This window comes from Rhineura floridana, chromosome 1 (genome assembly GCF_030035675.1).
Source record: "Rhineura floridana isolate rRhiFlo1 chromosome 1, rRhiFlo1.hap2, whole genome shotgun sequence".
NCBI lineage: Eukaryota > Metazoa > Chordata > Lepidosauria > Squamata > Rhineuridae > Rhineura > Rhineura floridana.
Window position 1 is genome coordinate 78,666,540 of NC_084480.1, and position 13,386 is coordinate 78,679,925.

The following is a 13,386-nucleotide window of genomic DNA, read 5'->3' on the forward strand; positions in this document are numbered from 1 at the left end:
ATTTTAAGTTCTCTCATTATGGATAATTAGTAATGATGAGAAACACAGAAAATGTGAAATTAAGGTCTCAATTCTTATTCAGAAAAGGTATACAAACCACAAACTCTAAAACTATTAAAATCAGTACAAAGTCCAGACTTTCTCTTTTAATAAAAATTCTGAATACTTCAAAATCTGTTTGTTCTGTGTACTAAAATAAGACAGGTGCAAATTTAGTATCAAATTAAGTATCTGAAATCAGAACAGTCATCAATAATTAAAAAATAGAAATAATAAAATGAGATATTGCAAAACCAAAGACCAAGTTGTATAGCAAATAAATTGTTTAATGCAATTGCATACTGAATGGGCATAATCCCTGCTATGCATGGAGCAGAACCTAGATTTACCCTTCTTCCCATGTATGCACAGGCACCGCACTGGGCTGTTACAGGAAACAGGAGGCTTCTGCATGCCTCCCAGATGCCCATTCGGCCTAACCTGTCAAGGGACACAAGCTCTGTAGTAAATGATGAAGACCGTATGTTGACAATACAACCAGCCATTAAGCACTGTCCCACTGATTTCAACAGAACTAAATGTGTTTTATCTGTGTCTTCTGTGTTAAATGGTTTTAAGGGTCCTCCAGAATGCTACAGCAAGCACCTAAGACCACCATTGCTGTTTTGCAGTCATGAGAAACATGGAGAGCAAAATAAAAGCAAATACAAAAATTTGTTTTAAAAAAATGTAAGAAGTTTGGATATAAAACCATCTGAAATGGAACAGATACAGTTTCAACCAATATTTTATTTGAACCAGAACTACCGATTGATTCATTTGTGGAACAAAATGAATTCTAGTTAACTCCTTGCTGTTAATATTTGTAGGTTCAAGTATTTGTGATAACAAAGGAGATTACTAGATTGAATCTGACCTGAAAAATTTGGATCTTTTCAACAGATTTCTTTTTAAGAAATTATTGTACACCAAAGACAATAATAGAAATATCATGTTACATTCAGCAAAATTACACAATATTCTGCTGGAGTAAGGGGAGGTGATTTTCACCCATTTCTCAGCCTCCCCCCCCTGCAGCCCTCCAAAAGCTACTCCAGAGAATTGGGGGATCCTCCAGAACAGCAGATGATGCTGGGGTCTACAACAGGAAGGGTGAATTGGAAAGAATTGTCTGCTCCCCTTCCTATAGCACAAGGATGGGGAACCTCAGACCTGGGACCAAATGTGGCCTTTCAGGCCTTCCTACCAGACCCTTGTGACTGTCATTAGTGACATCCCTCACTAATCCTGATCCATATTCTTCTGGAGTGCTTTTGTCCTTCATCTGTGATGATGCCTCTTGCTTGCCTAGAGGAAAGATGTTTGCGTATATTGATGATGATGATAATAATAATAATAGCATGGCTGGAATGTAGCCACTGTACAAAGGTAAGAGTCACATCCATTGCTCACCCACTCTTGCCTCTGGCTCTGACTACACGGGAATGTGGCCCTTTGGCTGAAAAAGGTTCTCCTCTGGTGGTCTGTGATGTTCCTATATATTAGTGTATATATGGTAAGTGCTGGTTGTTTAGAGCATACATGGTAAGTAGTGAAAGAGGAGGGGGAGTGAATGGGCAATAGAATGCTGGATGATTGGCTGAATGTTTAAAATGGCTGACAGTATATGAAAGGATGACAGGTAAATCTGGGTGAATGTGAGGTGGTGAATTGTGGAATCTGGGGGGGAAGAAGAGTGGATTGCTTGGTGGGGTTTAGAGAGTTGTTTACCAGGAGGGAGGTGGAGTTCGGATTAGTATTGAGTAAAACCATATTCTTATGTGCCTTAAGAAGAAATCTTGTTAATCTTGTTAGCTTTGTTATCTTTAATAAATACTTAATTTGGTTTACCAAAGGCCTGATCCTTGGCTGGGGTTTCACAGACCAGAAGGGAGGGTAAGGTAATGACCAAGGCTGAAGGGAAACTGTAACAAATGGTGGCAGCGGTGAAGAGAATAACAATACCAGTATTCAGAGTCTCTGGGAATACTAGTATTGGGACGTTACTGGTGGTTGCCTAGCAGGGGGATCTGTTGAGATCTGTGCTAGAGCGGGGAGAGAAATCATAAGAGAGAGCGGTCCAGACTGGTGGAGTCCCTGGTGGTGCCTAGAGACAGGCAGTAACCACGAGCAGGTAGGAACCTGACAGGGAGAGCCAGGGAAGGACGCATCACATGGTCTACCAGAAGTCTCCACTGGATCAGAGTTCCAACTGTAAATGGAAGAAGCCTTCTGTGCACTGAACAGTAACTCTTGATGCAAACAAGAGTTCGAAATTGAAAAACAGTACTCGTAATTTTCTGAAAATAGTAGCAACAAGTGAGGTATATTGCTAACACACATAAACATAAGACTGAGTCAACAAAATTAAGCATTAGAGTCCTAGGTTAACTGAAGAAAACTGATCCAACTATATATGTAGCAAATGAAGGATAAGCACCACTTCTAAATTTACAAAATACTCAACAAAACATTAATCCAGATTTAATACAAATTCACATTGTTGTACTGTAAATGAAAGAATTTTTTGACAATGAATACTAAGACTTTTTCAACTGTTTGTGAATTCAGGTATTAGATTTTCCTGTTCTTCAGAACTGGAAGGACATATATATAAATAGTCTTTGTGGTAGAGAAGATAATCCCCATACTATTATTGATAGGATTATACTACTATATTAGGGAGTTTGAAATAAAGAGAAATTAATCAAGGGAAGTGAGAGTATCCACCATCAAGATTGCTATGGTGGTGGACAACTTTACCCTTGAAGTGCCTTGCACACAATTCATAGTGGGCTTCTGCAGGGTCTAAAGCTCCATTTACTGGAGTTGATATTAGCAGACCCTGGACAATATGAAAAAGCTCCACTGGATGGCTACTTGAGGATGTGATGGAGGCAGAGAAGTGGGCCTTCTTCACTGCCCTCACTGTCAAACGATAGGCACGGTTATGTTTTTTTACTTGTGTCCAATCAGCCTCATAGCACGTACTTTGCCACTTGCACTCTAGCTGTTGTCCAGCCTGTTCCATTGCCCTTAGTTCACTCAGCCCACATCTCATTTCATCTGCTTAGTGGGAGCTGTTCTGCTTAGTTGGTTGCTGGACTGGAGTAGATTGTGACCGTGCCTCTTCTGAGCTTCTGGTTTTTGAGCCTGGACATTTGCAGTTGTAGTTATGGGGTTTTTTTCCCGTGTGTTTGGTGCATTGCTTTTGTGTAAGGGGTTGAGGAGTCATCTTGCTCTGCCAGTTATTCTGGTGAGAGGGATGGCTCCAACTCCTGGAGAGGAGGCAGACGATTGGAATAGACCCTGCCTGTCACTCTCAGAGGGAGGATCATCCCTGTCAATACATTGTCCCCCACTCCAGTCTGGCAAATGAAGGAGACAAAGTTTTCCCCTCCTTTGTGCTGCTGTCACTGCTGCTGCTGCTGCCACCACAGGGAGGGGGGAACATCTTTACCCCCTTCATCCCCCCTCTCATGCGGCTGCAGGAAGGGCAAGAAGCAGACTTCTTTCTTAGGCTTTCTTCAGTGGCAACAGGCACCTGGGAACCCCACAAGGGATTTTGATAGGTGGGCAAGACAACCCACCTATCAATCTTGTCAACAGATAGCGGTGAGGTCTAAGGGGAGAGTATTTTGTGAGGTCTAAGGGGAAGGTTTTTTTGGTGAGGTCTAATTTTTATTTTGCAAGATCTGAGGGAAGCGGGGTGGTAGTGAGGTTTACAGAGACAGGAATTTGGCGAGAACTAAGGGGAGGTTTTTTTGTGAAGTCTAAGTGGAGAGGGTTGGCAGGGTTGTATGTTTTGGAGATGCAATCTTCGTTCACAATATAGATGCCAATCCAATACTAGTGTATTCCCATGAAATGTGTAATGGCTCTCATTAATGACCGAGCTGTACTGAGGACAAAAAGCCTTGTTTCCCCTGATAACAGTTACTAATCTGTTCTCACTGACATCTTCCAACATGAACTCAACATAAAGATTTATATATCTCCACTATGTTTAATCAAAGCAAGAAGTTAAATGGAAAAGGTGAAGTTATAGTTTCATTCCCACTTTCATTACAAGTCAAATCAAAATCCTTGAACCAGAATTTTCTCTTCTAACCACTGTCTTGTAAAATTTATGTTCCTGGTGCAGTAATGCCAAAAACCTCCCACAACAAAAATCAAAGAACCCATATTAAAGATCACAGACTGATAAACAAGGGGTGGGAGTGGGGTGTAGGGAAAGAACACCTCTTGTTTATGTCCTGTTGTAATGCAAAGCTCCAAGCATTCTGTTTTTATTACTATTATGTTTGAACTCCTTGGCAAGCTGCCACCTGAACTTGGTCCATTATTGAAAGAGATGGCTGTTTGGATTAAATCCATATCAAATTCCACTTCGTTAGTTAAAAGGAACATTTTTTTAAATACTAAACCTACACAGCACTGCTATATTTTAACATTATTCACTAAGAGTTCCATTCTCCTGAGCTTGCGTTTATTTTTTGGCATTGGCTTGTCATATAAACCATTTTTAAGAAGGTGTTCCTTGCTGTGGTGAACTTGGGCACCATGCTGAAGCTGGAAAGAGCACAGGGCTTGAAGAGGACGGAGGATAGCCTGCAAAACAGGAGAGAGAGAAAAAACTTTTATACATAGGACCCACAAATTATTTTATCTTGAGTTCATATAGAGTTGTCATTGCACCAAGTAAATGACTGATATCCCGCTCCCAAGCACACACAAACTAGAAGTCACATTGATTTCAAAGGAAGTTGCATTTAAGTAAGTATGCTCAAGTCTGCAGACTGGGTTTTATCACATGTTAGAATGACATATTAAATGAGGTATGAAAAGTGTATGCTTGATATAAAAAGGACAGCAAAAGAATTCCAAGCACATTGTTTAAAATAGTTACAGATCTTCATTCCATGCTTTTCTCTGTGGCATGATCCAAGCTTCCTGAAATGGGGAGGGGATATCTCATCTTTTTGTGTACTGCTGAAGAGCTAGCTTTGGCTCACTCAATAGCCTACGGTGCTGGTGCTAGAGATGTGAAGGCCCAGAAAAAAAACAGGAAAATACCATCCCCGCCCCCCAGAACCTTCACTTCTTTAGCTGATGCTAGGTAAAAGTGGGTTGGGTAAAGGGGAGGTGGGGGGAAACATGATACATGACTACAAGTCTATCTTGCAAAGCTAAAATAGTAGTATTGAATTGCATGTAACTATATCAATCCTGAAGGTGCAAAGAGTCCCTAAACAGCATATAGTGGTCTTACTTATTGGACCAGAGGTAGCCAATGAGGTGCCCTCCTGAGGTTGTTGTATTGACCACTAGCCATGCTGGCTATGGTTGATGGGGTTGTAGTCCAACAACAGCTGGAGGGCACAAGAGAAGGCCTTCAAATTCTAAATACATACATACATATTTCATTCCATAAAATTTGGGGAAAAGAAACACAAAAATACATTTTCACTGTTAAAAATATAAACACGATTAATACAAGTTTAAAACAGCTTGTACCCAATAACTATTCAGTAAAATTATTATTATTATTATTATTATTATTATTAAGAATAAGATTTATATTCTGCCTTTCCTCCCAGTAGGAGCCCAGGGCGGCAAACAAACACACTAAAAACACACTAAAACATCATAACAACAAACTTTAAAATATATTAAAATAAAACATCCTTAAAAACATCTTAAGACAAAACATCTTTACAAATATATTTTTTAAAAAGCTTTAAAAGCATATTAAAAAGCAATTCCAACACAGATGCAGACTGGGACAAGGTCTCTACTTAAAAGGCTTGTTGAAGTGCCTGTCTTCAGTAGGCACTGAAAAGATAATAGACCTCAAGGGCAGCCCCACATAGAGTGCACTACAGTAATTCAGCCTGGAGGTTACCAGTGCATTGACAACAGTGGTCAAAAGTTGCTTACAAATCTTAATAGCTTGAAATACATGCACATAATTTGGTTACACAAGATTGGGCATCCATGGCCAGAAAGGCCATGAACCACTCGAAAAAGATCAGAGGTGAACAACTGGATCTGACTGCGGAGGGGCAGATCCTTATCTCCCCCACCCCTTGGGCCATGTTTATTAATCACCTGACATCACAATATCATCAGGTGACATATTTTCCTTTGTCAGCATGGTATGAAACCAAGCAAATTTCACGGTACGAAATCAAGGCACTGATCAGCTGAGGCTACAACCTCCCCTTCTGGCCAAGCCTGTTCCACACCTATTCCACACCTGACAATCAGCTGGTTGCTGTTGCCTGCACACCCCACTTTTGGCTGAGCTGCACCTTTACCTGCCTCACATCTGATGTCATCTATAATGTCAGTTGAAGGCCCAGTGGGTGTGACATGGTTGAAACAGTTCATGGGCTAAATGGGGAAGTCTGGCGGGCCTAATCAGGTTTATTTATTTATTTATTACATTTATTAATTGCCTATCTGGCTGGCCATCAGCCACTCTAGGCGATGTACAAAGCAAAATGATACAGAAATGACAGGCTTGCGGGTGGAAGCTACCCACCTCTTGTCAACATTTTCCTGGGAAGTCGATATAAAGGACAAATAAGTCTGGTTCTTTCATCTCTATAAAAATTACACAAAAGCAATATGTAAAGTACAGTCTCAAATTCTTCACTACCACACAAAGATACACAATTGCATTTATAGTGTCATTAAATCTTCCTTCGAATAGCTAACAACAATGAAGCAAATTAATGTAAATTATTTCCTATAATTTGGAGCATGGAGCATATGTCAAATTCAAGTTTCTCACCTTGATCATTATCTGATACATCTACTTGTGACAGTAAGCGGAGGGTGGCCATAGTTTCCTGCTATGGGTACCCCAATAGCAAACCTGGGTTTGTCATGTCACATGGCCCTTAGGTTCCAAAGGTTCTAAACAGGTTTTAAATACATTTTCACAGTTATCCTAAAGCCGCCCTGGGCTCCTACTGGGAGGAAGGGCAGGATATAAATCTAATAATAAATAAATAAAAGCATGAATGCAGAACATGTGGCTAGTTGATGCTGGATGAGAACTCCCATCATACCTGACCATTGAGCATGATCACAGGGGGCTGACTGGAGATGGAGCCAAACAACAAATGGAGAACCAGAGGTTCCCTAGCCCTGTCCCAAAGCCGATTCATTTAAAAAACCCACAATGAGAAATGGATATTATAGTACACTGCTAGTTGTTAGCATTCTCTTTTGAGGTGATGACTGTGACGTTCCCTCCTTTGGCTCCACCTGTCAGGTTCCCACCTGCTTGTGGCTACCGCCTTTCACTAGGCACCACCTCAGGATCGTCGTTTGTATTTTTTCTCACTCCGCTCTAGCACAGATCTCTCAAGATCCCACTGCTAGGCAGCACCACCAGCCACTTCCTGTAAACAATACTGCTGGAGACTTACTGCTGAGTCTCCCTATGACTTATTGTTACTTTGTGTCTGAGTGCCCATGTTGTCCACAACCCCCCTGTATCTTTCTCTATAAAGCTGGGTTGCTCTGGATACCTGACGGTTACAATTTCTTCCTTCACCGCTGCCACCATTAGATACAGTTTCCCTTCAGCCTTGGTAATTACCCTGCCCTCCCTTCTGGTCTGTATACCCCCAGCCAAGGATCAGGCTTTTGGTAAACCAATAAAAGTATTTATTTGATAACACCAGGAAATAACAAGATTACTTTAGGAATGTTTAACAAGCGTATGGTTTCATAGAGTGTCACTCTTATGTTTCCAGTTATATATATTCTGTCCAAATATCAGTCTAATAGAATCCAAACCTCCCTCAAAACTCTGTCAACTCAATCCCAACTGCCTCCCACTTCAACTCCTTTCCAATCACTCTCCTCTCAACTCCCCCCAACAACCTCCCTGACTCAACTGTCATCCTCTCATTTATACCTTCAGCCATTCACTCAACCAATCATCATCCAACATTCTCCAGCATTCCAGCCCATGTACTCCCCCCTCTTACTCAATTCACTTACCATATATCCCTATATAAACCCGCACTTACCATATTTACAGTTTTTAACCTATAAGGACATCACAATGACCACCATAAACCTTTCCATTTGGTGTTAAGTACCGAAGATACAGTGCACTGAAGACATTTTAGAATCTTGGCAGAGTCTTCCATCATAGGCCCATGAGATCGCTTGCAAAGCAAGGCTAATGTCTTATCATTGTTCTCTGACCTAGTAGAAAAAACTTAGACTCCAAAGCTGTCGTGTTCCAAATTCTTATAATGGCATTTGACAGTTTTAAACTGATTAGAAGATTGAAATAACCCGGTAGGTCATGTGTTGAGGCTAGAAGAATGCTTCAAGTCCTTGGGATGAGTTTACAAATATATTTTAATCTTCAAGCTCACTTCAAAGGTTGTTCAGGTCATCTTTGCAGAGTAGCTCATGCAGGAATGATTCCCATGTAGGATTATTAACTGCTCAGTTGAAATTGGATCGGCAGTGCCTTATTATTCTACAGAGTTTACAAATGATGTCTTTGGACCATACAATAACTGTTTAGCCTATTTATAAACATTAATGTATTTCAGTACCATGAAAGAAGATAATTGCTTAATTTGACTTCAGTGACCTTTTGTTAGGTATGAAATGTTACAATATAGAAGAAAAGGAGATTTATGTGACCTCAGAGGGGAAAGAGGAGATGCATACTTTACAAGTCTAGCAACACTAACACCTTTATTGTACTTTTGTAAATAGCCTTTGCCAGAGGATCAAGTAATCAAGGACTGACATTTGGTACAAAACATATGTTTAAGATTCATTTTAAAACATATAAATATTTTCACTGACTGAAAATTAAAAGATTTTCTTTAGATAGCACAGTATAATCCCCAACATGTCTATTTCCAAATCAGTCCTACTGAATTTAGTCAGACTTACTTCCAGGTAAGTGGGATTAGGATTACTTACTATAATGATATGACGGATGGGATGAAGCATATCATAATAGAAGAAAGTACTTATGTAGCTACCTTTGACAGATATAGAGATAAGGTACATAGGAAAATGCAGCAAACTTATGAGGACTTTTGCTAAATCTCTGAAGTTAACAAATTGCATTTATTAACATGCATTTTTTTTAAAAAAAATTAGTCCTTGGCTAATAAATACAGTCTTGTTTGTTAAATAATATTCTTCTCACCTTATTATTACATTAGTGACATAAAATTACCTACCTCTTTAATACCATCATTTTTCTCCATGATGGCAAGAGAAATAGCTGCACATTCAAGTGTGGACAGGCATGCATTTGTAGGCTGTGTACGAATTACATACTGACTTGAAAGGCTAGTTCTCAGTTGGACCTGAAAACAACAACATTTCCATGTTAAAGAAATGTTACTACAAGTTTTCTGCTTCTAAACACTTTCCTGAAAATAAATTTTACTTTTTAGTAGTTGAGAATCATCATAAGCATATAGTCCAATGCCATATTTTGTTGTTTATAATACAAATACAAACTTGCACTAAAAGTCTTTTAAAATATAAATACAACAAGGCAAGCAGTCTTTAGAATGAATTTGGTCTTTATACGCATAGCTCTTTATAAAGCTTTGCTGAACAGTGGTATAGCAATATTTAATACATATTTAAACAAAGTCAGTATAATAATGTTTTTGAAAGAAATGATTATGAAACTCTGGTTCAAAATTACAATATCATTATCATTTACTGATTTATGTCCTGCCATTCTACTTAGGTATTGTGTTGTATTTCACAATAAAAACGTTTTTTTCAAATCTAAACAATCCCAAATTTGTAGTAGAGAGCTACAAACTACAGTTAAGCATATTTCTGATCCATTTCCAATACTATTGGGCTGTTGCTGTTGTTAGTAATTGTAATTGCAAAGTATTTTATAAATGAAAATGAATATGTATCTACAAAAAGATACAATACAAAAAGAACTAATGTCATTTATTGGAGAGCTTTAATACTTCTTTGCAGACGTTATATATGTGGGAAGTTGATTAATTAGTTCTAACTAAAGTGATAAGCACTTGACACTATCACACGTTAAAACATTTTTCATCCTACCATTAAGCTATGTGTTTTATCAGCTGCAAAGGCTTTTATTGTATTTATAAAACAGCTGCTCAAAAATGACACAGTAGCCTTTGTGATAGTATTCAGACATTATTCATTATGTTCCTTCAACTACAGAGCCTGAATAGTGTTGAATGGCTTTGAATGCAAAGACAAAACAGCACACTCTCCTAATACTCACATTAGCAATTACAAAAGAACTGATACAGAGAGAGAGGCTCTGACGTGTCAGACACATGCAAAATCACTTGCCTCTGAAACTGTTTCTTGTATTACAGCATGGAGAGGTTTTGCATTTTATGAATACTTCCTTAGTATGTTTAACCGAAACCCAACAGGAAAGCAATACATACACGTACACGGCCTTTCCAAAACCAAATATGGAGGGAAAAGAGGGTGATGCACATGTGGAGACTGGATTGCTGATTTAGACACCATAGAGTAGATCCACTGAAATTAAGGTACATGACTAATTTAGGTCAATTAATCCCAATGGGTCAACTTTGAATAGAACTTAGTTGAATACAACCATATCTGTTAAATCACTATTTATTTATTTATTTGATTTTTATCCCGCCCTTACTTCCAGCAGGAGCCCAGGGCGGCAAACAAAAGCACTAAAACCACTTTAAAACATCATAAAAACAAACATTAAAATACATTAAAACAAAACATCTTTTAAAACATGCTTTTAAAAAAGCTTTCAAAAGATCTTATTTTTGAAAAAAGGTTAAAATCTTTTTTGAAAAAAGGTTTAAAACATATTAAAAAGCAATTTTAACACAGAAGCAGACTGGGATAAGGTCTCAAAAGGTTTGCTGAAAGAGGAAGGTCTTCAATAGGCACCAAAAAGATAACAGAGATGGTGCCTGTCTAATACTTAAGGGGAGGGAATACTACATGGCAGATGCTGCCACACTAAAGGTCCGTTTCCTATGTTTTGCAGAACGGACCTCCTGATAAGATGGTATCTGCAGGGGGAGGACCCCACCTGCAGAGCACAGTGATCAACTGGGTATATAAGATATAAGATGGTCTTGCAGGTATCCTGGTCCCAAGCTGTATAGGGCTTTGTACACCAAAACTAGAACCTTGAACTTGGCCCTGTAGCAAATGGGCAGTCAGTGCAATTCTTTCAGCAGAAGTGTGACATGTTGGCAATAGCCTGCCCCACTGAGCAGTCTTACAGCTGCATCTTGCACCAGCTGCATCTTCTGGACCAACATCAAGGGCAGCCCCACCTGGAGCACATTACAGTAATCGAACCTAGAGATTACAACAGTGGTCTGGCTGTCTCGGTCCAGAAACAGCCACATCTGTCTTACCAGCTGACGCAGGTAAAAGGCACTCCTAACCACTGAGGTCACCTGGGCCTCTAGTGACAAAGATGGATCCAGGAGCACCCCCAGAAAACGGACCTGCTCTTTCAGAGGGAGTACGACCCCACCCAAAGCAGGCAACTGACCAATTATCTGAAGTCGGGAACCACCAACCCACAGCACCTCCATCTTGCTAGGATTCAGACTCAGTTTACTGGCCTTCATCCAGCCCAGCATGGAGTCCAGGCAGCGGTCCAGGGCTTGCACGGCCTCTCCCGATTCAGATGTTACAGAGAAACAGAGCTGGATATCGTCGGCATACTGCTGACACCTCCCCCCAAATCTCCTGATGACTGCTCCCAAGGGATTCATATAGATGTTAAACAGCAAGAGGGACAAGTTGGTACTCTGAGGCACCCCACAGCATCTGCCAGGGGGCTGAAAGACAATCACCCAGATGCTATTCTCTGAAAATGACCTTGGAGATAGGATTGGAACCACTGTAAAACAGTGCCTCCGATACCCATCTCACCAAGTTGGCCCAGAAGGATAACATGGTCAATGGTATCAACAGCCGCCAAGAGATCATGTAAGAGTAACAGGGTCGCACTCCCCCTATCCTTCTCCCAATAAAGGTCATCCATCTGGGCGACCAAGGTCAATTCAGTCCCATAACCAGGCCTGAACCCAGACTAGAATGCTATAACCCTCTCAGTCACCTTCCCTGAGAAGGGGGTATTTGCAACTGGTCAGTAATTGTCACAAACCAATGGGTCCAGGGTGGGCTTTTTCAGAAGTGGTCAGATCACTGCCTCTTTCAAGGTGGCTGGAACTACTTCCTCCCACAATGATGCGTTGACCACACCCTGGATCCACTCAGTCAAACCCCCTTGGCAAGCTTAAATAAGCCAAGGGCAAGGGTCGAGAGGACACGTTGCTGGTCGCATCATCATGAGGGACCAGGACAAGCAATGGGTAGCCCATGACGGGAAGTGCAACATGTGTGTTTTGAAGGTTGGACAGAACTAGGAGGAGAGAAGAGGGGAGGCCGAGGAACATCCGGGGAGAGACCTGAGAGCGTAAAGATGATTTACAATTGTTGGCTAAGTTCCCTACAGGAATTCAGAGATGGTCATAGGAGGATCCAGAAGCCGAGAGAGGCTTCGGGGGGGGCGTTTGGAAGAGGAGGAAGGAAGAATCGGAAGAATTCAGCCTGTAAGTACAGAACCTCCAAATGTTTTTATTGCAAAAAGAAAAAGAAAAGAAAATGGCCACAGAAATGAGATAGCTGGCACTTTTATCAGCAAGGTCCGGACCAGAAGAATTTACAGTTTCCACAGCCCCCACAACAAATCCAGCAGTTTTCAGCTACCTCCACCCTGGATGAGTATGTCACGTCAACATGCAGGGAAGAGGAGGACTCACAGGCATAAAGGAGGGGGGGGTGATGGTTTAAATGTTATAAGCTGCCTGTGTTCTAATAGAAATTGTTTACCATTGCCTTTTAGATACTGAATGTGTTGCCAAAGGAATTAAAGTGTAAAAACACAAGGAAAAACCACATAAAAGGAGTGGGGGGGGAGACTTCATTGTAAATATCTGATGAATTATGTGTAACTGTCTAACTGACCAGTCTCTTGTTAGTATTTTAGGATGTACTCTTCTCTGTAAACTGAGGGCCACCATCCGTTGCACTCCTGATATTTATTTTATTGGACATTCCAAATTCTCAAATTCATAATTTGACCATGTTTTTAGATGCAGCACCAGTGCCTTCACCTTTGCCATCAGAACTGTACAGCGTCCCTCCTAGCTTATGTGGATGGTCCTCCACTGATGTGGGACTATTGAAATCAACCACCCCAGTTGTGATCCATGTAAAACATTCCACAGTATCCTGCATTCCACAGTATCCTAT

At 40.5% G+C, this 13,386-nt stretch overlaps 1 protein-coding gene across 2 annotated transcripts in view; it reads right to left on the minus strand.

Annotated features, from left to right (window-relative positions):
* Positions 1-804: 804 nt before the first annotated feature.
* DTWD2 (DTW domain containing 2) overlaps positions 805-13,386 on the minus strand; it is a 165,963-nt gene continuing 153,381 nt past the window's right edge. Inside the window, exons 5-7 of one of the 2 annotated variants that reach the window (XR_009762349.1) lie at positions 9,279-9,407; positions 6,587-6,648; positions 4,569-4,650 (exon numbers count right to left, since the gene is read on the minus strand). Coding sequence is in view for 1 of the 2 variants with exons in the window: in XM_061624609.1 (XP_061480593.1) it covers positions 4,480-4,650; positions 9,279-9,407 (300 nt within the window). In the remaining variant the exon portion in view is untranslated. Of the gene's footprint in view, positions 4,651-6,586; positions 6,649-9,278; positions 9,408-13,386 lie in introns of both variants that reach the window. The other variant, XM_061624609.1, reaches the window with a different exon arrangement.